Raw genomic sequence first — 24,806 nt, 5'->3', positions numbered from 1 at the left:
TAATCTCCAGAGGAGTGAGCTAAAATCAGAAGAAAAAAATATATATGTAATGAAAATGGCAGATTGAAGAACTTAAGACATTTCTCCTAGGTTTTGTAGTTATTTCTCTTTTTCCATAATTCAGTATGATAGAAACAGAGAGCACATATTTCAAAGCTTTTTAATTAAAAAATGAAATATATTGTGCACTTTTACGCCCCCACAGGTATTAGAAATCTTACAAGTCAAAGCAACACAGAGGCTTGTGGAGGATGTAGAATAATCCCCTTATGTTGTTATGGATTCTGATGTTTCTTGGAGAGAAAGCTCCAAGAGAGATCAGTGGGCATTTGCCTTGTTTGTGAATCCATTCTTAAAACAAAGCCAGCTGGTGGGAAAATGCATTCAGGCACGCATTGAGTATTACTTTGTTGCACTTACTTATAAATGCTTACATTGTGAAGATTTGAAAATCCAAGGTGTTCAGATTAAAATGTAATGAGAAATGACTAAACTGAATGGGCGATGAAGCGTATTCATACTAAAAAGTAGCAGAAATCTGAGACAACATAGAGAAGCCAATACCCCCGGCTCTCTTTTTAGGCTTCTGATGAATTGTTGAAGGAGCCACAGAAGCACCAGCAGACAATATTTCCTAAGTGACAGCCTCACCTTTGGTGGGAAATAGCATGTGTTTCCTGGTGGGTAAAGTGCAGTTTCCACCAAGGATTTGCCCTGGAAGTCCTGGCCGGTCCTAGGACTCAGTATTGGAGTGCTTTAGTAACAGCGTCCTGAGGCCCAGTTGCACTTGGCTGCTGCCTTAGATCTACAGACTCCCATATTCAGTGGTGCTTCTTGCTTTCAAAGGAGCTGATTTCACAGAGCAATTATGCATCACTGAGTGATTGTGCTGGATTGAAACAAAATAAAGGAGGAGATGTTTGTACCAATAGGACTTGAGAAAGCAAGGAACTTAAAATAAAAACCGCATATACTTATAGGTACCCCGTTGCTGGTTTGTTTGTTTGTTTGTTTGTTTGTTTGTTTCACAAAATAAAACACTTGCTGAGCAAATATATACAGTGGTCAAATATTGTAAGAATTATCCTGACAAGTAATTATGAATAAGAAAGATACCCTGCCTTTGGATTACTCTTCTAAAATCAAAGCCACTGAGCAACTCATGAAGCAGCATCGGTGTATCTGTGTTGCACTAGCCTTTGGTGGAGAATAAAGCACCTGAATAATGTGACTTCTTACTCAGGCTGACTTGCAGCCTTTCAAGTGAGTCCCGGGGCCTGCAACTCCTCTCTTGTTGAGGGTGGAATAATTACCCCCTGCCTTGTAAATCCTGCAGAGATGTTGCAAATATCACACAGAATAATAGCTCTGAGCCTCTGTGAAACCCAACAAGTATGATACACACATACCTTTAAGAAACCTGCTTTGATGTCAATGGCACAAGATAGAGAATATAAATCAGGGTAAAACAGACAGCAAAGGGGCTTGGGCAGTGGTGGCTGAATTAGCATGTCATCAGGAAAAGTGAAAATGGAGCAGGTCAGTAAAAGAATGGGCCTTACAAACAACTGATTTTCCTGTGTTACATAACAGTCATGTACGATTAGCAGGCATGGAGCTGGATGAAGCAGGTTTCACCCTAAATGCCCTGTCAGAATCCTCCACAAAAGCAATCTAAATGCTCATACTTAAGCAAACCTTCTAGAATGTAAAAGGAAATTAGGGCGAGAGACACATCACTTTCCTGATGTGCATATTAATGTCACACAGGTGGAAGGAACTAATTCTTTGAGAAAGGATATTTCTACCTTTGATTAGCTTCTCATCTTTCAAGTTCAGGAAATAAAAATAAAACCCTTAGATCTTAAGTATTTTGATCATGGTGAGTCTCTAGCTTTTAACATAATTCTATTTACCATAGATAAATGACTATGACACTTGGGAGAAAATGCATGAATTCTAATAATTATTTTCTAAATAGAAAAGCTTAGCTACAACTAGGTTAGTACACTTCTGAGAATCTGAGAAGGTTTTTTGTGCTAATTTAATAGCATTGTAGCCCTAAGAAAGAGAAAACTTTCTTCATTGAAGAGTGATGGGTGAGCAGTTTAGCCCATTGCCCTCCTTGTACATGGTAGTGTCCAGTTTTCAAGACCCAAAAAAGCCTTCAGTTTGATTGTATCAGGTTTTGTTCAGGTTGGTCCTGCGCTCTGGCTGGTCTCCAGGACACAGTGGAAACCAAATGGCGCTAGAGCATTGGCTGCACAATTCAATCACCACTGGGCCAGACCATGAAAACAAATCCGTCTTTTCCAGCTAGAGTAACAGCTGTCTCTCTTTTCCAGTGCTCTGTTTCCTGTGGTGGTGGTGTGCGGATTCGCAGCGTCACATGTGCCAAGAATCATAACGAACCTTGTGACAAGACTCGGAAACCCAACAGTCGAGCTCTGTGTGGCCTCCGGCAGTGCCCATCTAGCCGTAGAGTTCTGAAACCTGACAGAAATTTGGCTCCCAGTGCCGAAAACCAACCAACACCAGCAGAACATGACCCCTTCAAGCCCATCCCAGCACCTATCTCCTGGCCCTCGCCGCTGTCCACACCCACAGTGCCTGAGTCTGTGACCACAAGCACTCCAGCAATCAACAGCCTTGGCTTCACCACAGCATCCGAAAAAGAACCAAATGGGATAGAGTGGCCGAATAGTCCAACTCAAGCTGATGAGGAGCCCCACTACCTTACTTCCTCTGCAAGCACTTCCCAGCGCCCCACTACTTCCTGGTCTTTGAGTATCCAGCCCGACGATGAGAACGTTTCCAGTTCAGCTGTAGGTCCTACTTCAGAGGGTGACTTTTGGGCAACCACGACAAGTGATTCCAGCTTATCATCTAGCAACGCTGTGACCTGGCAGGAGACTCCGTTTTCTAATACCTTGACCGCAGACCCAGAAGTGGAAATACACAGTGGCTCAGGGGAAGATAGTGACCAGCCTATGAACAAGGATGAAAACAACTCTGTGATATGGAACAAAATGGAAGTGCCTGAACATGATGCTCCCAGGGAGAACGCAGAAATACCACTTGGACCTCCACCAACATCTTTTGTGGAAGAAGGATCTTCGTGGCCGCCCTTCAGTACAATGATGGAAGGCTCACTGCCCGCCTGGTCCTTTAAAAATGAGACTCCGAGAGCTGAGGGGATGATCACTGAAAACTCAAGGAACATCCCACTCCCTCTTGGAGGAGACCATGAGTCAGCTCCTTCAAAGACGTTAGAAAACCACGAGCGCTTGGCATTGCCAAACAGCACAAATCCAAACCAAGGCTCTGGGCCTGTCCTGACTGAAGAAGATGCATCCAGTCTGATTGCTGAGGGGTTTTTGTTAAATGTTTCCAATTACAAGCAGCTTATGAACCACAAACCTGCATACTGGATTGTTGGAAACTGGAGTCAAGTAAGAGAGATTCAGTTTTTTATGGAAAATATCTAGGAATGTCCTATTATGCAAATTCCAAAGGTAGTTTGTATTAAAATGTCTAGTTGGGCATGGAGGCACACATTTCTAAGCCTAGGCTACAGGGCACATTTGGAAGCCGGTTCAGTTACATAATAAGATTCTGTTGAAATAAAAGAGAAAGGGAAAAAAGGTAATGAAAAGAAGGAAGGAGAAGTAGTGAGGAAAAAAGGAAGGGAAGAAGAGGAGAGGGAGGGAAGGGAGGAAGGAAAGATAGATGATAGGTAATATAGATAGATGATAAAAAATAATAGATAGAAATGCTAGAGAGATAGGTAGATCAATAGATGATAGATGTTACATAGATGATGCATACATACATACATACATACATACATACATACATAGGTAAATAGATGAGAAATCTATGTAATGATGATTACAACCATCTCTATGCTAACTCCCTAAGTATGAAGGAGAAGAGTAAATATATTATTGATAAAACAATGTGTATATACAAGTATATATTTATACACATTCTATAAATACTAAAGAGAAGACGTACAGTGAGACACAATGAGAAAAAAGTCTCTATCAGGAGGCCTGAGCCAGTTACTGTGTGAGCATGGAGAATCCAGTCATCTCTCTGTGTCTGGTGTTTAAGCTGCAGGCTAATATGCCTACGGCGGAGAATCTCTGGTGTCCCTTCCAGCTGTGCGCTCCAGAATTCCTACAGTGAGGGATAGCTACAGGAGCCCATCTTCACATTTCCAGCAGAAAGCTAATGCTCAGACTTTGTTTAATCTTGCAAAAAAAAAAAAATCACAACTAGAATGGAAAACTGGGATAAACTCTCTAAAAGAATTCTATAGCTTACTATGTCAACAATTTTTATGTCCCAGTACACATACTCCATTCTATTAAGTATATGATTTGATTTGATATGATATTTAGTATCTTTTATTTGTGCAGTAAAAAAAAAAAAAAAGCTTAAGAAGCTTGCAAGACAACACCTATCGAAGAGCCCCCTTTCTACCTGTACGACTCTTAAACTGCTTATTAATATACAATTACACCTTACAAACTTTACCTATTTTGGGAGCTAGGAAGGAACCCACTTTCATTATCTAATTCTTTTTTCTTTTGAGTGTCCTCATAAAAAAAAGCACTCTGGCTTATTGAAATAATTGTAATATCTAAGAAGAACTAAGTATTATGATAAAATGTTGCTCCCTATGTTCAGGATTTAGAAACTTGAATAGATATTTGGTTTTCTAATTATACAACTAGTGATATTCCTTGAGACACCAAAATTATTTTATTTACCTATTTTACTTTTGAAATTTAATAATAAGTTTAGTATGTGAACTTATAAAAGAATGTAGCCACACATTGAAATAATTCAAATTTTTTTTTACATTTTATGTCTTACTTTCTTTTCTAAAGAGAGATGAACTGCAGCAATATATTAAGAATAATTTCTAATATAACAATCTATTAGCACAGATACATTTTTGTTATTAACATAATAATGAAGTATAATTAGAGTAATTTATAAGGCATGCTGATTTCCAGAATATTCTCACATATAGCCTCTTACTATTTTCCCTTTTGCTATCCTAGAGAGGTGATGGTGTCTATCCCATATATGCTGATCTACAAACAGAAAGCACAAGATACTATTGGACCAGTGAATGTCCAAGAAGTCACTTTTTCAGTGGGATGATGGCCTTTCTCTTTTCACTATAGCCTGATGTTTCTATGCTGAATTCTGGCATCAACTTACAAATTAAGGGTGAAGCATTCTTTTGTGTAAATTAGCCAGTCCCACTGGATTGGATTTACCAGGAACATATGGGTAAATTCAAAACTCTAAAAGTTTCTGTACCAAATTGGTAATTATTTCCAGTTGAACTATGTTTCACATGGACTTATGTTCTGTTTCTAAAGTGAGTCATAACACTTTTCATTGGTGAATCAGCATCACATCTCTAGTTACAAAAATATAGCTTCAGAGACAAAAAGATGTTTTTATTCATAGTGATCTCATTTATTGAAAGGAAACAAAGGTGTCTCATAATCCAAGTTTTTTAGTCATATTTCCTGTCTGATAAATTCTAGAGAATTATAATGACAAGAGCTGACAGTGAAAACTGATAAGCATGAAGGTACATCAGAAGTATGATTTCAAGGTAATTAGCATGAGATCTCTATTACAGTACTTGCTAGAGCCCAAGAAGACCAATACACTAGAGGTGAGGCTGAGAGAGGTTAAGTGGAGGAACAGGGATTTGAACTTAGGCAGACAGCTGAGGACCAGCAATCCCTTCCTTTGCAAATCAGAAAACATTTCCATTCTCTGTGCCTTTGCTTTTATTGCTGTTCGTTTGCTCACATTGTTATGGGTTCAGGAATAGCTGCACATTGACCCAACACTAGACTCAGATTGGTGAAAGTTTATTGAACACTGAACAAAAACTGATCAGTTAGGGCTACAGCCTGGATTTAGGAACCAGACTGTGACAACAGTCTGTTTCTAAGACTGGGTTTTTATAAGAATAAAACATACCCAGGTAACCAGGTGGGAAGCAAGGGGAAGTATAGCATTATATAATTTTTATTAGCAAATCTAAGAAGAACAGATTTTGTTCTGAGCACAATGTATCCAAGTAGCTAGGCAAAGTACTTTAAGCTGATTGGCTAGGATATAGGCTTGGGGATTTTCCAGTTCCCCACAATTCTGGGATAAAGGAACATAGCAGGGTATCGTGGCTTTGTTTAAGTAGAATATAAATCATTAACTCGAGCAGACTGTTCTGAAAGTGTTGAATTATAAGTACATCTAGTCAAGCTCCCAGGCAGGCAGAGCCTGAGAACCTGAAGTAATTCTACCTCATGATCAAAATGGTGACCCGGATGCAAAATGGTGACTCGGATAGAAAATGGCTTCTGATATGTAAAAAGCAATTGCAGGTGTTAACAGAGGAGCCACAGTTGTGTTAGGAACTTAAGTAGGTCTCAACAGAGAGGCTATAGAGTTTAAGCAGGTTAAGCAAGTTACAACAATATTACATATAAAAAAAACAATGTCAGTTATGTGATGATCCTAAGTTGACAGATGTGAAAATCACATATTCCATAAGAATGTATTTTATAACATCATAGAGGTCACCTCCTAGTTACTTTTGAATTCACAAAAAAACAAATTACCTCTATAACAATACCACCATTGATTCAGTGTAGAAATTATAAAGTAAGTTTATTTTATTAAATACTAGAATGGCTACTCCAACTTTCTTCTTGGGTCCATGTGTTTGGAAAACCTTCTTCCAGCCCTTTACTCTGAGATAATGTCTATCTTTGTTGCTGAGGTGTGTTTCTTGTGTATAGTAAAATGATGGATCCTGTTTCACATCCATTCTGCTAGTCTGTGTCTTTCTATTGGGGAATTGAATCTATTGATGTTGAGAGATATTAATTACCAATGATTGTTAATTTCTGTTATTTTGATGTTGGTGGTGGTAGAGTGTATGTGGTGTGTGTGTGTGTGTGTGTGTGTGTGTGTGTGTGTGTGTGTGTGTTTCCTTTCTTTTGGTTTTGCTGATGTGGGATTATGTATTTCTTGTGTTTTCTTGGGTGTAGTTAGCCTCCTTGGGTTGGACCTTTCCTTCTAGTATCTTCAGTAGGGCTGGATTTGTAGATAGATATTGTTTAAATTTGTTTTTTTTTTTATCATGGAATAGCTCCTTTTCTCCCCTTATAGAGATTAAAAGTTTTGCTGGGTATAGTAGTCTTGGCTGACATCTGTGGTCTCTTGGTGTCTGTAAGATATCTGCCCAAGCCCTTCTGTGTTTTAGAGTCTTTATTGAGAGATCAGATGTAATTCTGATATGTCTGCTTTTATATGTGACTTGGTCTTTTTCCCTCTCAGCTATTAATTTTCTTTGTTCTGTACATTTAGTGTTTTGATTGTTATGTGCCAGGATGATTTTCTTTTCTTGTCTAATCTATTTGGTGTTCTGTAAATTGTTATATGTTTATGGGCATTTCTTTCTTTAGGTTGGGGAAATTTTCCTGTGTGATTTAGTTGAAAATATTTTTTGGACCTTGGAGCTTGGAATCTTTTCCTTCTTCTATTCCTATTATTTTTAGTTTGGCCTTTTCATAATTTCCCCTATTTCTTGGATGTCTTGTGTCAGGAACTTTTAGATGTTAACATTTTTTTGACTGATGTATCGATTTCTTCAATCTCATCTTCTGTACCTGCTCTCTTCCATCTCTTGCATTCTGTTGGTGATGCTTTTGTCTGTGGTTCCTGTTCTCTTCTCTAGGTTTTCCGTCTCCAGAATTGCCTCAACTTATGTTTTCTTTATTGGTTCTATTTTCATTTTTATGTCTTGGACTGTTTTATTCATTTCCTTCACTTATTTAATTGTATTTTCCTATATTTTATTAAGGGATTTATTGATTTCCTTCTCCTGCTTGATTGAATTTTCATGTATTTCTTTAAGAGATTCATAGATATCCTCCTTTAAGGCCTCTATCATCTTTATAAGGTTGGATTTAAGTTTGTCTTCTTTTCTTCAGCTGTGTCAGGGTCCCCAGGGCTTGCTGTAGTCAGATAGGTGGGCTCTGGTGATGTCATATGGTCCTGCCTCTTGTTGATTGTGTTCTTACACTGATCTTTAGCCATCTTGCTGTCCCCGGTGTTGGTTGAATATTTCTGATGCTGACAGGACTCTTGAAGGAGGCAGTCAGAGATTTGGGACTAATAATGGAGTACAGAGAATAGCAGACTGCTTACTTCTGCTGGCTGGGTGTTCTTAGGGACCTGGAGGTCTTTGCTGGCTACATTCCAGGTGGGCAAAAGAAAGGCTGAGAGGACTCTAACATGGCTCCCATCTGCAATCATAGCAGAGTGTCATTAATAATGTCAGGGATTGGCTCTCTCCCCTGGTGTGGTTATCAGGTTGAGCCAGGCATTGGTTATATATTCTCTCAATCTCTGCTCTATCTTTATCCCTGCACATCTTGTAAGCAGGGTAAATTTTGCGTTGAAGTTTTTGTGGGTGTGTTGGTGTTCCCTTCCCTCCACTAGGAGTCCTGGCTAGTTAGAAGGTAGGGTTCTCAGCTAGACTTACCCCCATATTCTTCCAGAAGTCTACCATTTTGTAGGTCTCCAGCTTGTCACAGAGATGCCCCACCAATGGGAGCATGTAAGAGGGACATGTAAGAATGCTGTTCTAACCACTCCAGTGTCCTACTTACAAATATCTGTTTTCAATACACACAGATCAGATGGAATGTGTTCTGTCAATAATAAAGGGGGGATAAAAAAAAGAAACAGTCTAATCAAACATTAGGTTGGCATTGTGGCCTTACATGAACCAAATTCTTACTGCTTTTCCACATCCAATTTGTGCTTCAAACAGACATTTGGCTCCTGTGCATATTCATATCCATGACAACTTTAGCATCTGGGACAGGAAACCTTTGGCTCCAGGACCCCAGTGATGGGGCACCTGAGACAAGCTCTCAGTCTGTCTTCTCTTCCTTCTTTCCTGCTGCAGTGCTCCACCACATGCGGGCTGGGGGCCTACTGGAGGAGTGTGGAGTGTAGCACTGGGATGGATGCTGACTGTGCAACCCTTCAGAGACCAGACCCTGCTAAGAAGTGCCACCTCCGCCCCTGCGCTGGCTGGCGAGTGGGAAATTGGAGCAAGGTAATCTCTGAGACTGTGTTTTCAGGGATAGGAGTGGGTCGGTCCTATATAAATACTTGCCAGAGATGTCTACTCCCCTCCCTTCCTTCCTTCCTGCCTCCCTTTTGCCTCCTTAAAGAAGCAAGGACACTACCATTTGCTTATTCTAAGTTACCTAGAAGCCAGACTTGCTATTAACCTACAAAGTTTTACATATGTGTCCTTACTCTTGTGAGATAAACTGGATGAAATAATTAACGTTTCAAAATTAGTTTCTTTGTCCAGCATGCAGTCCAATATTTCTTACTCATTTCAATTTTGCATTGTATGAACATTATAATTGTATAATGAGTGATTACACATCGCCACATGTATAATTAAGTCATGGCTAAATGGCTCTTTACAAGACAATTTTATTTGCCTAAAATGAAAAGAAGGAGTAGCATTAAGAATAATCTGGGGCTAGAGGGATAGTCCAGTCGTTAAGAGTGCTTTCGGTTCTTATAGAGGAACTGAGTCTAGATCCCAGTAGCCACATTGGGTGGCTCATAACTACTGGGAGCTCCAGCTCTAGGGAGACTGATGCCCTCTTCTAGCATTCACACTCACACACACACACACACACACACACACACAGAGAGAGAGAGAGAGAGAGAGAGAAACTCATCAACATCATCATCATCATCATCTTGGTGGTGGTGGTAGTGATGGTTTAAAGGATAATCTGGCCATTAAAAAGTATATTCAAAGGCTACATGTGATGGTACGTGTCTGTAATCCCACCACTTGAGGAGCCAAGGGAAAAGAATCATGAGTTAAGGGTCATCCTAAGCTATAGCATAAGTTCTAGGTCACCCTGGACTACACGAAACCTGCTCTCAGGAACAAAACAAAAGAAAAGTATAGTCCTTGTATTAATATACATCTTACAACCCTTGCCAACCTGCAGTTATTCAATCCACTGTTGGCTCTGCAAAGTCCCTTGCAAAAGGTATGGGTCAAGTCTTCAGGTTAATCCAGGTGCTTTGAAGGTAACTAGTCAGGCCATATGCCCATCCTCCTGGGTTGGAGTTGAGTCAGACCTTGAAAGACTCAGAGTTTAGGTCCAGGTGGGTAGCAAGAGCAGGTATGAGCTATGGATACCCCTTCTGTGTTCTATAAGTACCTAACTCTAAGCCTCCCTATAGACCCTGATCACCTCTCCAAAGAAACAGATTCCCATGATAGCTAAGACTTTGGGAAAGAGAAAGCATCTAGATAGTCTGCAGAGGCCCAGGACCCTCTAAAGCCTAGGTGTTATTCCTTCATTTGGTGGTGAGTTTGTGTCTCAGAAGCAGACAGTGAGGCAAATCATGGGACAGACTTGCCTTCCGACAGGAACATAAAATATCGTCGATGTACTTTATGACCCTTCCCCCAGATAAAGATTCTGAATTTTGGAAAGAGATGAGAGTAGGGATAGCTGCTTGAGAAAGTCACTACACTTTCCAGTGACCCTCCTCAACCTTTCTGTTTGTATGTTGGTACTGTAAGTTTTTAAATGACAAATAAATTCACATTCCATTGTGGTTTTGTTTTGGTTTTTGTTTTTCTTCCAACTCATAACAAACCCAGGACTCAGCAAAGACAGACTACTTATCTATCTATGAATTATCTCCCGTATCTAAAAGTAGCTAAAGAAATGCCTCATTTTTCAGACTTTGCCAAGTGTCACCCATGTCCCAAAACTCAATTCACCTGTCACTGAGAATAATCATTTCCATGGAAATTATGTGACATGAAAAGGACAGATAACTGAACCAGCTAGTACATTGAAAAGGTCAAGTTGGGCCTGAGGAATTCTAGCCAGTGGGAAGTCCCAGATGAAAAATTTGGGAGCTCATATGTGGAATTTGGCTAGAATCTTCCTTCCTTTATCCATCAGAGAGTTTAGTTTTTTGTTTTTGTTTTTGTTTTTTTTTTAGTTGACAGTTGTTTTCTTCAGACTTTCTCAGAGTTAATATTTCAACTTTACCTCAACCCTTCATCAGTAGTTTAGAAATCTCTACCCAAACAGAGACATTTAAATCCTTTAGAGTCCACACACAGTATTACCGTCTTCCCTGAGCCCACAGGCGTCACACCTGAGGGCGCATCCATGTACTCTCAAGGGATTTCCGTGTTCACTGTCTGGGTTGACATGGCCTGGCTGACTCTGGCTCTAAGTCCCTTTCTCGTGGTGAAGCCTGCTACCGGGTCTTGTATACATTTGTCATCTTTGACCAGAAACACTGTTGCACATTTAGATTTCTACCTTTCACCTGTCTAGAGACCGCTTATCAGGATGACTCTTCCTCTCTGCATCAACTGGCTGAAATAAAGTCAAGGTTCCTCCGATGTGGGCTAGAGAGAGCATGTTTCTATAGAATTAAATCCGAGAGGCAAGCTGGGTGTGGCGGTGCATGGCTATAATCCTCAGGCTGAAGCAGGATTGTAAGAAAGTTGAACCCAGCCTGAACCTCATACTGAGTTCCAAGGCAACAGGACTATGTAGCAAGACTCTGCCCCAGATGGGGTTTGTTTATTTCAAAGAGCCAAGAGAAGGCCTGAGTAAATGTGTATCTACATAGTCACAGAGACGGTGATACAATCAGGCAGGTCACATTCTGTTGCGTGGCCCAGAATCCCCAGGGAAGACGGACAGGCTGTGAGTCATCGCTCTGTGCCTGTAAATACAGTTCTGTCAAGAGTGGCATATTGGCTGGAGGCCGGAGCTAAGCAGATGTTTTGGTTTTAACTTGCATGTGTTTATGGTAAATACTATTTTACCTCTTTGGTTTTAGGTAACACTTAATGCTTTCCAGACCTGTTTCAGCCTGGAAAAACAGCTCTGCAAAATAGTTATCATCTTAAAATAAAAAAATACTCTGTCTCATAAAACAACAGAATCATGCTAGAGGCAGTGGTGCATTAGGAATCAGGCACATGTGAATTGGGAGTCCTGCCAGGGCACTAATTAGTGTGTATATTGGCCTATTCATCCAGCCTCTTAGGAGGATCAATATACTTACTTCGGAAATAAATTAATACTATTGCCTCTACTTAACCTATGGGTTGCGTAAGGATCAAAAGGTTTATTCGTTAGCTTTTGTCACTACAACAAATACCTGAGCTAATCAACTTATAAAAAGAAAAGGCTTATTTTAAATCGTGATTTTTAGAGGATCTGTGACCAGTTGATCGCATTGCTTTGGGCTGTGGCAGCCATGGCAGGAAGCATGTGGTGAAGCAATGCTGCCACCTAGTGACTGGGAGGCAGGTTACAAAAACCGAGGAGGGATAATCCTCTTCAAGGGCCTGTGTCCAGGAGACCTCCGACTTCACCCCACTCTTTAGCAATTCTATCACCTCCATTTAACACCATGCTGAGGAACAAGGCTTTCACACACGGGCCTTTGGGAAACAGTCTGAATTCTAACTACAGCAGTATACAAAACAACTATAAGTGGCAAAAGCCTGTTTGGGGGTGGGGGGTAAGGTTTGGACACGACTTACGCTAAACAGTGAATGTTAGAGTGAGTGTTAGGTGTTTACTAACCTCCGACTTCCTAGACTTGAAGCATGAGGTGGATGGACACGTGAATCCTGCCAGAGGGGGGCTGGCTAGAGAGCTTGTTTGCTCCCAATGCTAAACAAAGGACTCAGCTGCCCATTGAACCTTAGGTCACTTAAGCTACGTGCAAGAAGCCAGCAGTCCCCAGTGCCATCAGGTGCAGATGCTTTCAAAAATATCACTATTATTATTAACATAATTATTAATATATTATTATAACATTATTGTTGTTATTATTATAACATTATTATTATTACTATTATTATTATGTCATTATTAACATAATAGAGGAATTTGTCATCTGTGATAAGGAAAGTGAGATTTAGAGTGGTTGTTTATGACGCTCATTCTACACACTCTAAATTTCAAGAAACCATCAACTGAATGACAGCTCATCGCTTCTGTCACAGCGTTTCAAGAGGAAGGAAACACTGCATAAGAGATGAGCTCACCGGTTGGGTAACACACACTAATTTCAGAATGAATCTCTTGGGAAATGGAAGGGATTCTCATGATGGGAAAAATGCAAAAAAAAAAATGGCAAAGAAGCTCTTGGAACCCCCTGCAGTAGGTCTGACACCTAAACTACCCATGATTTTCCACTCCACACACTTCCAGAAAGGACATTTTAGATGTTGCTTCAATCCTGCAAATTAACGAACTGGCAGTCGCCCTGTCGTGTTTCTTAGATTGGGTGCTGTCCTTTTTGGAATTAAGTCAAACAAATTGTATTCCTTCCTGAAATGAATCAGAAGTGTGTTTTCCTCTTGGGACTACCTGTCTTCCCACATATGCAGCACTACCATTTTCTCTTAGGGGCATGTCCCACGAAAGCCTTCACTTACCAGGAAACTGAGACAGAGGGGAGGACATTCTAGTGGGACTCTAGATGAGAGAAGCATGGGAGAATGGCAAAGTAGAAGGATCCAGATGGTCCTAGAAGCCTACAAGTAGAATATTATGATAGGCAGATTTGGGCACAGGGGTCCCGCTCAAACTAAGGCACCAGCCAAGGACAATACAGGCGGTAAACTTTAAACCCCTACCTAGATCTAGACAATGGACAGAACACTCTCCACAGTAGAGTAGAGAGTGGGATATGACTTTCTCACATACTCTGGTGCCTAACAGTTGACCATATCCCCTGGAGGGGGAGACCTGGTGGCACTCAGAGGAAGGATAGCAGGTTACCAAGAAGAGACTTGATACCCTATGAGCATATACAGGGGGAGGTAATCCCCCTCAGGAACAGTCATAGGGGAGGGGAATAAGGGGAAAAGAGGAGGGAGGGAAGAATGGGAGGATACAAGGGATGGGATAACCATTGAGATGTAACAAGAATAAATTAACAAAGGAAAAAAAACAATTGTCAATTATATTATTTGTAGCTTTGCTGAAAACTAAGAGGTGACTACACCCTATCTTTAAACCATCAGGTGTCGTCTCTTTGTTAACGACTCTGTCTTATTCTAGTATAGTCTAATATGGGAAGAGTCCTGTGTATATTTACACATCACTAGAAACATATTAAAATTTAATGTTTAAAGGCCAGCACATAGAATTATATATTAGAGAGATGTACCCATCCCCCAGGAAGCAAAACTGAGTGTCAAGAAGGTGGCTGATACAGTGAAGATCTCTGTATTTATTTGACCTTAGTTACATTAATAATTTATTCTGTTTTTAAGCCACCATACTCTTTTTTTATACCGCTAAGCATCTGAAATTCAGAGATCCCCTAAGGAAAGATGGAGAAATGAAAATTAAATGGAAGAAACAAAATATGAATCTAGTCATCTCATGAAATTGGGGCCACAAAAAAATTGAAATTTGTTCCCAAGAGCATTGATGTGTGGAGCACAAGGCCCTCCACGCCCATCTCACCCCACGCTCTTACTCTCCTCCTTTCTGCAGTGTGCTGTTTGCAGACAAACCATGTGTCTGTGCAGGTCATTGTCTCTTCCTCTGTGTCCTCCTTTTTACCTTCAGCATCATCTATTTATGAGTTTTGGCCTAAATTCTCCTGTATTAAAGCCTTTCTTCGGTTTATGCGGTGAAGATACCCACCACCTCTTTATAACATCACGGGGTCTTGAATGGCTTATGTGATGTAATTTATCGCTGGTTTATGTGAATCCCCTCAACAGCCCATTGCTAATCACTTGCGGTAGAGATGCAGAGCTTGGACCATAGCAGCTGTTAATAACTAGTGAGAAAGATCCGTGTCCCCTTCTATACCAACCTAGTCCATGTCCTCGCGTTTTCTGCTTCGCTCAAACAAGCCCTGTTCCTGCCACCCATATACTTTTGGATCACTACCTGATTTAAAAAATCCTGTAAATGTGTTCAGCACAAGGAAAAAAAGTAAAAAGGAAGGTTTTTCTTTAAATTCTATATCCTTGTGTAATGTTCGGCCTGAAGCTTTGGGTGTTCTGAAATCACAACACAGTACAACTGCGGTGATCCAGGCTTCTCTGATACTTGAGGATGTTGGGATCATTAATCACCCAGCTTGTCATTATGTTGACATCAGTGAAGAAATGGGGTCTTAGAGGAGTAATTTATCCACACCCGTGTTGCCTCTTGGTGCCAGGCTCATAATTAATGCTCCTTAACTCCCTTATTATATGTTTCTGCAGACTCTGTATGAATCCAATGTGAAAGGGGGTGACACAAATCAAAAGTAGCACCCAAAGGAAGAGGTGGACATGTCATTTTATTTCTATCAGTCAGTCCAATAATAAAGGCATTTTTACTTTCTTTAATTTTATAAAGTTAATATAAAAACTTGGAAATTAAAAAAAAAATGTCACGTACTAAAATCAGCCAGACCGAGGGTCTACACAACTCAATGAACTTCTATAGGTAGAATAGGCATTTAAAACAGAAGCTGTGGAACTCAGATTAAAATTTAAATATTCAGGATCCAATGTATTTTATATACTGATCCACCACCAAAACCAAAAATCCTTGAGAGAATGAAATTTTGTTTCATTGTACCTTGGCCTTGATTTGGTTCACAAAGCCATTAAAGCAACTGGCATTATAACTGGAAAGCTCCCAAACTTACTCAGTTTTACCAGAGCACTAGCCAGTTTTCTGTTCCCCTTACACTGACTCCTGTCCTCAGCCTGGACCTCAGGCCCCATATTAGGAAAATAGAAATACAATTGGGGCAATAAGAACACGAACCCAGCAATTGGCATTCTGCACACAAAAGCCAAGCGGCATTGTGAGTGAAGTGGTTTTAATGTGTCCCCACTTTCCCCACAACGTGTTAGTAAATTTCATTTCCCACCAAATGTGAATACGATTCCAACAACAGAAGAGTGATAATTTGGAAATTGTATTTGGGAGTAGCGGCTTGTAGCAACCAATAGAACATGAGAAAATAAAATCCCATATTACACTTATTTCTTGTGCAATTTCCTTTTCCTAATAAAGCTAGTTTTAAAGTGGCAGCTTGCTTTTACTTTTCTACATGTGCTTAACACATGTGAGGAAGGTATACCTTCTTTAATTTGTGTTTTGTTGGCTAGAGTCGATCATGCTTAGTTTGTGAAAACATTCTAGCATCCATCTACCCTTTTGTCGAGTGGGCCCATGTCTCCCTATATTACAGACTGTGATGTTTAATGTGGACAGCTCGATAGGGTTTAGCATCACCTGGGGGATAGCCGAGTAGGCATGCCCATGGAGGTTATCCTAATTGGCTTAACTGAATTGGGAAGAGCTTTCTATTGTGGGTTGTATCATTCCCTAGGTTTGGGTCCTAGACTGTATGAAAAAGAGAAAGTTACCTGAGCACAAGCATTCCTCACAGCTTCTTGACTGAGGAAAGGGTGTGACCAGCTCCCTCAGAATCCCACCACTGTGAGCCCTGTCACCATGGGCTATAACCTACAACTGCAGCCAGAATACACTCTTTCTTGATTAAGTTGCCCTTGGCAGGGGATTTTAATCATAGTAACAGAAATCAAACTAAGACGCAGGCCAGGATTTTACCAGGTATCATGGTGCATGTTTCTGGACAGTGGGGGAAGGTTGAGAAGTATTTGGGGGATTTGGGAGATTTTCTCTGGCCTGCCACAACCCTATAATGATGATTTCTGTGAAAGCCAGGAGTACAGGCTCTTGCCTTCCAGGAGCCTGTAAGATAACAGTTAAACACCCCCCAGTTTACAAATACGTTCTCTGAGGTTCAAAGTGTATCCAAGGCTCAAAGTCAGAGAGGGACAAAGCTGGGATCCTCACCCACTGCTGACAGGCATCCAAACTCACACAAGGAGTTTTTGGACCCCAGAAAGCCCTAGGAGACTTGCTTATATGGTTGCCTCTCAATAAATATGAAGGAAAGTGGGCCACGTGCAGATGAAGCTTGACCTTTCTCTCTCTCTCCGTGCACACTGGAAGCCTGATGCTTCCACAGTGATGGAGCGTGGAGTCCCAGTGCCAAGGGTTCAGCTGTTAACTCGGCTTTTGTTCTCCATTCAGTGCTCCCGAAACTGCAGCGGAGGCTTCAAGATCCGTGAGATTCAGTGCATGGACAGCCAGGACCAGCACCGGAGCCTGAGGCCGTTTCACTGCCAGTTCCTAGCTGGCATTCCTCCTCCACTGAGTATGAGCTGTAACCTGGAGCCCTGTGAAGAATGGCAAGCGGAGCCCTGGAGCCAGGTATGGTGCCCAGGAGAGGTGGACAGCATCACAGAGGTCGAGTCTGATAGGCCATGAAGTGTTCCATTAACGCGTGAGCGTAGAAGTTGCAAAAGACCACACTGCCATTATGCCATGGATTCAGCTCCATTTAGTGACCCAACCACACTGCATGGGAGAAACAGCAGGTCAAAACCTCGTAGGATTCCACTGGGGAAATGATACAATATGGTTGCAGTCAGGACAGTGCAGTGTTTTATTAGAACTTGATCTCACATTGGACATATTGGATAATTAGGGACCCTGTTGGGGATATGAACACAATGAAATGATTCAAAATAGACTACTTTGATGAGCTATTTATAACAGCCTTGCACACCTGTCTAAAGCCTTCTTCAGTCCAGCTGGGAAAAATGGCCAGATCCTTCCCACACCATATAATTTTAGGCTCATATTTCAATTAAATACCCAGATGATTGTTTGCACAAATAAAAGGGTGTGTGTGTGTGTGTGTGTGAGTGTGTGTGTGTGTGTGTGTGTGTGTGTGTGTGTGTGTCTTTTGTGAAAGAAGGAACTCTGCTGGATTTTGATGTCTAGACCATAAAACAAGGTTATTTTTCTCTGGTAAAACATGATGACAGTTTCATTTCCTAACAGATAGATGCATTAACGGAAAAAAATATTCACAAGTATACCCATGCATCAAACAAAAATGAGAACCCAAAACTATAATGTGTGTACATGGTGTATTTTATCTATTTCCTAGTTTAATTCTCACAATGATGTGGGTGGTAGGCCTTATCCATTCCACTTTATAGATTTAAAAAATTTTTAACTCAGTGAGGTTAAGAAATACACTTGAGGTTGCACAAGTAGAAAATAAATGACAAAGTATTTATTCAAATGTCAAGCAGACTCTGGTATCAGTCCCTGCTCCTCTATAGAATTTGGTCCAGTGAGAGTTGAGCAGAGACTGAATGAGGGAGAAAGATGAATAATTAACTCATTTAGGGGTGCCTGTAATGTACACAAGAGGGTAACAGGGAGGGTGACAGCCTGAAGACACACACCCTACACAGAAAACTGATTCCCCTGGGACTCCCGACTTCACTCTGGGCCACTGGCTCATGTTGAGTCCCAAATACCAGAACTGCTATGTGGTGTTTCCTAGGCAGTGTGGGATAGCAGGACACTGTCCTCTATTTTCCCTCGCTTTCTTTTTTACTCAACTCTGGAATGCATGGAGTACCTGTTACTCTTATGCATGGACCTAGACTTCCAAGTTCCTCTCCTGTGCTAAGCCTAGCCTGGACTCGTTCAGGTAAACCTTTTAAATCCTGGAAATTTTTACAGGAAAGTGGAGGTTTCCAGGTCAGAGACATAGCATTTTCAGGCTATCAAAGATGACCAATCAAAGGGCAGGAGCGATGGCACATGCTTTTAAGCTCAGCACCCTGGGGAAGCAGAAGAAGGCAAATATCTGTGAGTCGGAGGGCAACCTCCCCTACGTAACGAATTCCAGGACTGCCGGGCTCTACAGTGAGACCTGACTCAACCTTCCCACAATAATCATTTATCAGTCAGGTTTTTTTTATTATGGAGAAGATATTATCTTTGTATTTCCTCAGTTTCTGGGAAGCCCCAATATCAATCCGTTCTCCAAAGGCCTCCTACCACCAACTTTTCCAAATGTCTTTGTCCTGAGAAAGTTCACAAAGTCGGAAGGCAGATATTTTCATTGACTTGTCATAACTCTACTCTGCTTAATGGCTTGCCATCCTGAGAATATACTGGGCCCATTGGGAAATGTCAGCCATATCAGACTAATTAAAGTGCCGATGCACTTTGGCTATGGCAACATCTCTACATCAGTGACAGTCAAATGATAGCATGCTTCAAACGCATTTGACAGGTTTGCCAACATACAGAGGAACGGGATAATCCCCAGAGGAGCCAATTAGGAAGTCTCAGGTGGGCAACTCTGAGTTTTTATAGTATGTCTTCTCCATGAGAGGATACTGGTACTGCTGCTCTGAGAACCAGCAACTCAACTGTCCACCCTCATTTCCTTCTACTTGCTCAAGTGGCCCTGAATCCAACTGCACATACACAGAGCCACAGAAACCCCAACATGGAATTCTGCTTTGTTCGTCACATAGGGCTGCAAACAGGTTGAATAAATGCAGGGGGAACCTATGTTGGTTCTCAAAGCTAAAAATTTGTGAAGGCAACCTCTGAAGGCCTTTGTTTGAGCATATATGGCCAATTGTATGCAGCTTTTCTGTTTTCTGTGACACCACCAAACACACAGTGGCTCCCGTGATGGACTTGACCCTGAGAAGACAACCAGGTGGTGTGGTTGTTGCAATCATGACATAATTAGGCATTTTCAAGGTGTTCTCGGTGTTTTGGCATTACTTTTCAAGGGTTATTAGTGAATTAATTTCCTCTTAGGAGCTTCACGCCAGTGAGACCGTGCATCATATGACATCATTCTGATAAGCAATAACCTGACATCTTAGAGGTGTAGCCCTACAGAAATCCACCTTGCTGTCTTGAGTTTCTGTTATGAATATTACAATCCACGTATCACATACCTCAGCAAACCCATCAGTTTTACTAACTAAAGGAAACTTCCATTCCAAAAGTAAATAATGGGGAAGGAATAATGTCACATTTCAATAGGAAGCAGGCAACGTGTGTTCTCCTTGCAGGGTGACAGAGCTAATCAGATATTTTTAAAATTTTTAAATTGTATTTATGTGTATGGGTGTTTTGCCTGCTTGTATGTCTGTACACCATGGGTGCTGCTGGTGCCTGCAAAGGCCAGAAGAGGGCATCAGATCCCCCTGGGACTTGTAGTACAGATAGTGCAAGCCACTATGTGTGCGTGCTGGGAATCGAACCTGAGGCCTCTGGAAGAGCAGCCAATGTTATGAACTGCTCATCCATCTCTCCAGCCCCATAGCCGCAAGTCTAAAAACCTAAACTTTACATTGTTGTTAACTGAAACTGGTGCCAGAGAACACAACTGATAACATGCTGTCTGTTCTTTTACGTTTGCTATGCAGATAACCTAATATCTGTTCTGATTGGCCACTTCCTAAAGGAACCTGTGAAGATCCAGATTCCCATATCTCATACTAAGTTCTCGAGTCCTCATTCCAAATGATAGCAAAATGTTCGCCCCTGCCACTGAGTGTGCCGCCACCTACTTTTTACCGACCGCCCGTGTTGTGCGCCAGTGTTCTAGGTCCTGTGGAGGAGGTGTTCAGGAGAGAAGAGTGTCTTGTCCAGGAGGCCTCTGTGACTGGACAAAAAGACCTGCGTCCTCTGTGTCCTGCAACAGACATCTCTGCTGTCACTGGGCCACTGGAAGTTGGGACCTGGTAAGAATGGGTTACGGGTGCTTTGTTCTATCTTGGCCTTGCATTTAGCGCTTTCTTTCCTATTAATATTATTAACACGAAGAAATTTTGTAGCACATTTTTAAAGTTTCTAAATTCACCCACCTCTTTGCATGAAAAATTTATGGCTACAATTGGAAATGATAAAAATTAATATTTAAAAAGCCACGTTCAATATTTTATGGAGACCATACATGTTTATTTTATATTAATTCTTTGAGATGTTCATACAGTGTTTCATGATTATATTCACTCACTCCGCACTCTCCTGGACTCTTCCCAGAGCAAACCTCCACCCCCCCCACCCCACCCCCCCACCCCCCCACCCCCACCCTCACCCCACCCCCACCCCGCCCCCACCCCCCCACCCCCACCCCCACCCCACCCCCACCCCGCCCCCACCCCCGCCTCTCCCACTCATACTTCACGCTCTCTTATTACTGTTTGAGAAGACGCTGTCTCACAGCAGAATGCCTGGTCCTTTGGCTGTTACAGTCTTACTGACCCCTCTTCCACAATGTTCCCTGAGCCTTGTGAGGGTTGTACTGTAATTATACTAATGGGGGCAGTTGAGCTCTGCATTTTGATCCGTTGCAGCTTTCTATGATGATCTCCCTCCACTGGGGGGGATTTCTTTGATGAGGGATGTGTAAACATAAGGGTATTTCGGCTGCAGTTAGAAATTACACTGTTTCAGGAAAGTGATAGCAGTGAGTTTGCATCTAAGTGCCAATGCCTTACCAGCCAATGGCTGGTTGAATTTACAGTGCCAGATATTAATTTCCTCCTGCTGCTCAGGTCTTAGGTCTAAGTTACACAGCTGTCGGTTACCCCCAGGATATAAGTGCCACTGTTGTGCTCTCAGAATATTGTCTAATGCTGGCCATTGCTGTGGAGCATTGACTGCTTTTCTCCCTTGGCAGCTTGCATAGCTCCTCTGATACCATAGTGGCTAGTGCTCAGGTAGGACGCCTCTAGATCAGACCCACGTCTATTCCTCCAGGTCCTGTGTCCAAAGTGTGGTGTGTCTTCAGCAATAGGATCTCACCTTCTTTGTCTGGAAGGCATCAAGTCAACAGCAAACAGCCTGTACTGTTTGAGAGGGTCTCTTGCGCTGCCCTGACTTCAAATGTGATTTCCCATGCTTGGCACTGGGGTTTTTGTTATACAGTCTATGGTTTTGAAAAGAGCATTGTTACCCACCCAAAGTGACAAAGTATCAATTAGATTGTATAGATGTATGTGCATTTATTTATTTATATTGATTTATTTATTATGTGCAATTTTAGGTAAACATGAAATAATATGAGTCACTCTGGCATTTTCAAACATCCCTAATGCTATTTATTGCCCCCCCCCTCCTCTCTTCCTCTGTGTTGTCCTCCTTCCCTGATCCCCAGGTGAATTTCTCTCAACCATTTTTCCCACTTCTCCCTTCATAGCAGCTGTGCCTTATTTCGTAATGATGCATCTGCATGCATGCCTGTGTATGGGCATGCATGCTTGAGCTCGGGGCTTTGGAGGGCAGAGGTGTGATATACCCTAGAGCTGGGTTGTAAGCTACCTGATGTGGGTGCCGGGTCCTAAACTTGAGTCCTCTGGGAGAATAGGACGCACCCACAACTGCTAAGCCATCTCTCCGGCCCCTCTACCTCAGCTTTACTATCTATTTCTCCTTTGGACTCGTTGTGGGTGTTCACTGCATTCACTGACAGGGACCATGTCTCCATATGCCTCACATCCACCGCTCTTCCCCGATGGAGTACTTCCGGCTCTACCAAAAGTTGCCTCATAGCTGCTGTGAATCTGTGTTCGTGATCTGGGGTTTAGAAGAGAGGGGAAAAATGAATACTTTCAAGAGATAAAAAAAAATCAACTATCAAAAATATTCTGGAAACACAAGGTCTGTAGGAAGGTTATTTGGGCCCCAAGTCCTTGGATTCCTTATGTTCTCTTAGACCCAAATATAGTCATTTACATAACAAAGCTTGAGGCTTAGTCTGACTTTGTGAGCTTAGACCTTTCTTCTGCCCACAAAGCAGTTTGCCAGGTGGCCAGCTTGTTTGATGGAGAAGTAAACAAAATAATTAACCAGCAACTGAGAGAAAGACTGATTATACAGCTTGTGTTTATTTGTTGCATAAATAACACCATCTCATTAATGATTCAGGGAGAGGATACAAGTTTCCTATCCCGTAGACAAGTTCAGTCACTGTTCTTGCTTGTCCTGCCCGAGTTGTAGAGGAAATAGACTGATGATACACGTGAGAGGGCTCAGCCCTCTGTGGATGGTGGGTCTCAGTTATGTAACTGAGCCAGCTGGAAAGAAATCCAGAAAGCATCATTCCTCCATGGTGTCTGCTTCAGTTCCTGCTTCCAGTTCCCTGTTTCAGCTTCCTTGATGATGGGGCATAACCTACAACCAAATACACCAAGATATTTTTGGTCCATGTTTACCATGGTAACAGGAAACCAAATCACTACACTTAGTCTTCATGCAACAATTTTATCTTACAGATATAGAGAAAGAAAGAAGGATTCTAGGATGATAAACAGTAAACCAGAAATCCTGAATTCCCTAGATTCCAGCCCAGCATTCTTTCAGAGTCTTGTTTGATTATTCTCTATCTTGCTTTCTTCTCACTTTTGTTACAGACATTTTTTTATACTGAATGTTTTAACCAAGTAGTTATTTCACGGTTTCTTGCCAATACTTGTGGAAGATTTGATTAAAATGATGTCGAGATTTAGTCACAGAAAACTTGGACTTGTTCATTCAAACCCGAGACCCCATGCTGCTCACTATTTGTGATTCATGCTTTATATACAATAAAACAAAACAGATAAGTAGACATTAAGAAAAAGTCACGTGTCATTCTGTTTCATCTATCTGGGAGGCCTCTGTAGGGATGAGGTCTTGGGGTTCAGAGTTGATTGCTAGTGTCCCCATCTGGAAATTATCTTATCTGCTGCTGAGCTTCCAATTATATTTCAAATGGCTAATGGCTCCTTTTAAGCTTAATGACTTTTCTTTTCAGCGACCTTTTGAGCCAGTCAGTCAGTGGGTTTTTGTTGATGATCCTGCTGATTGCTATGAAGCATGAAAAAAATGGGGAACTTGATTCTGTTCCAGGAAGTTTTTCTCCTATAAGGAAAATAAGACTAAGAAATAACATAATGCCTTTCAGCAAGATGGCTCCAAAATCGAAGAAGGGAGCTCCTGCCCCTCCAAAGCCATAGCCAAAGTGAAGGCCTTGAAAGCTAAGAAGGCAGTGCTGAAATGCATCGAACGCCACAAAAAGAAGACACACAAATAACCCACCTCTCAGTGGCCCAAGATGCTACTTGGTCATCATGCCATCATCAAGTTGCCCCTGACAACTGAGTCAACCGTGAAGACAACAACACACTAGTATTCATTGTGGATGCCAAGGGTAGCAAGCACCAGGTCAACCAGGCTCTGAATAAACTTGATGACACTGATGTGGCCAATGCCAATACCCTGATAAGGCCTGATGGAGAGCGAAGGCATATGCTCAGCTGCCTCTTGATTTTGATGCTCAGGATGTTGCCAAAAACATTGGGATCATCTAGACTGAGTCCAGCTGGCTAATTCTAAATATACACTTTTTTCTCCATAAAAAAACAAACAAACAAACAAAAAAGAGGCAGAGGTAAGTGGTTCTATGTGAGGCCAGACTGGCCTACAAAGCAAGTGCAGGACAGCCAAGGCTACACAGAGAAACCCTGTCTTGAAAAACTAACAACAAAAGAAATAGCAAAACATGGCATAAAGTGAAGACCGTAAGTATATGTATGTATCATGGTAGCGAAAACATGGAGCCAACATAAATGTCCCTCAATGGATGAAGGTAAATGCAACATGGAACCCATATAAATGGAACATTATTCCACCTTAGAAAGGAAAAGTACACAGTGCAACACAGATGAACCAGAAGTAATTACTCTAACTGAAATAAGTTAGTCACGATTGGGCAAC

General features: G+C 41.6%; 1 protein-coding gene across 1 annotated transcript in view; it reads left to right on the top strand.

Annotated features, from left to right (window-relative positions):
• ADAMTS12 (ADAM metallopeptidase with thrombospondin type 1 motif 12) overlaps nucleotides 1–24,806 on the top strand; it is a 259,452-nt gene that overhangs the window by 221,124 nt on the left and 13,522 nt on the right. Inside the window, exons 19-22 of the mRNA XM_084784120.1 lie at nucleotides 2,346–3,452; nucleotides 9,023–9,175; nucleotides 17,241–17,420; nucleotides 20,645–20,788. Of these exons, the coding sequence (XP_084640246.1) occupies nucleotides 2,346–3,452; nucleotides 9,023–9,175; nucleotides 17,241–17,420; nucleotides 20,645–20,788 (1,584 nt within the window). The remainder of the gene's footprint in view (nucleotides 1–2,345; nucleotides 3,453–9,022; nucleotides 9,176–17,240; nucleotides 17,421–20,644; nucleotides 20,789–24,806) is intronic.

The sequence above is a fragment of the Acomys minous genome (genome assembly GCF_964271855.1).
Source record: "Acomys minous genome assembly, chromosome: 5".
NCBI lineage: Eukaryota > Metazoa > Chordata > Mammalia > Rodentia > Muridae > Acomys > Acomys minous.
This window is presented reverse-complemented; position numbering and strand designations above follow the sequence as displayed.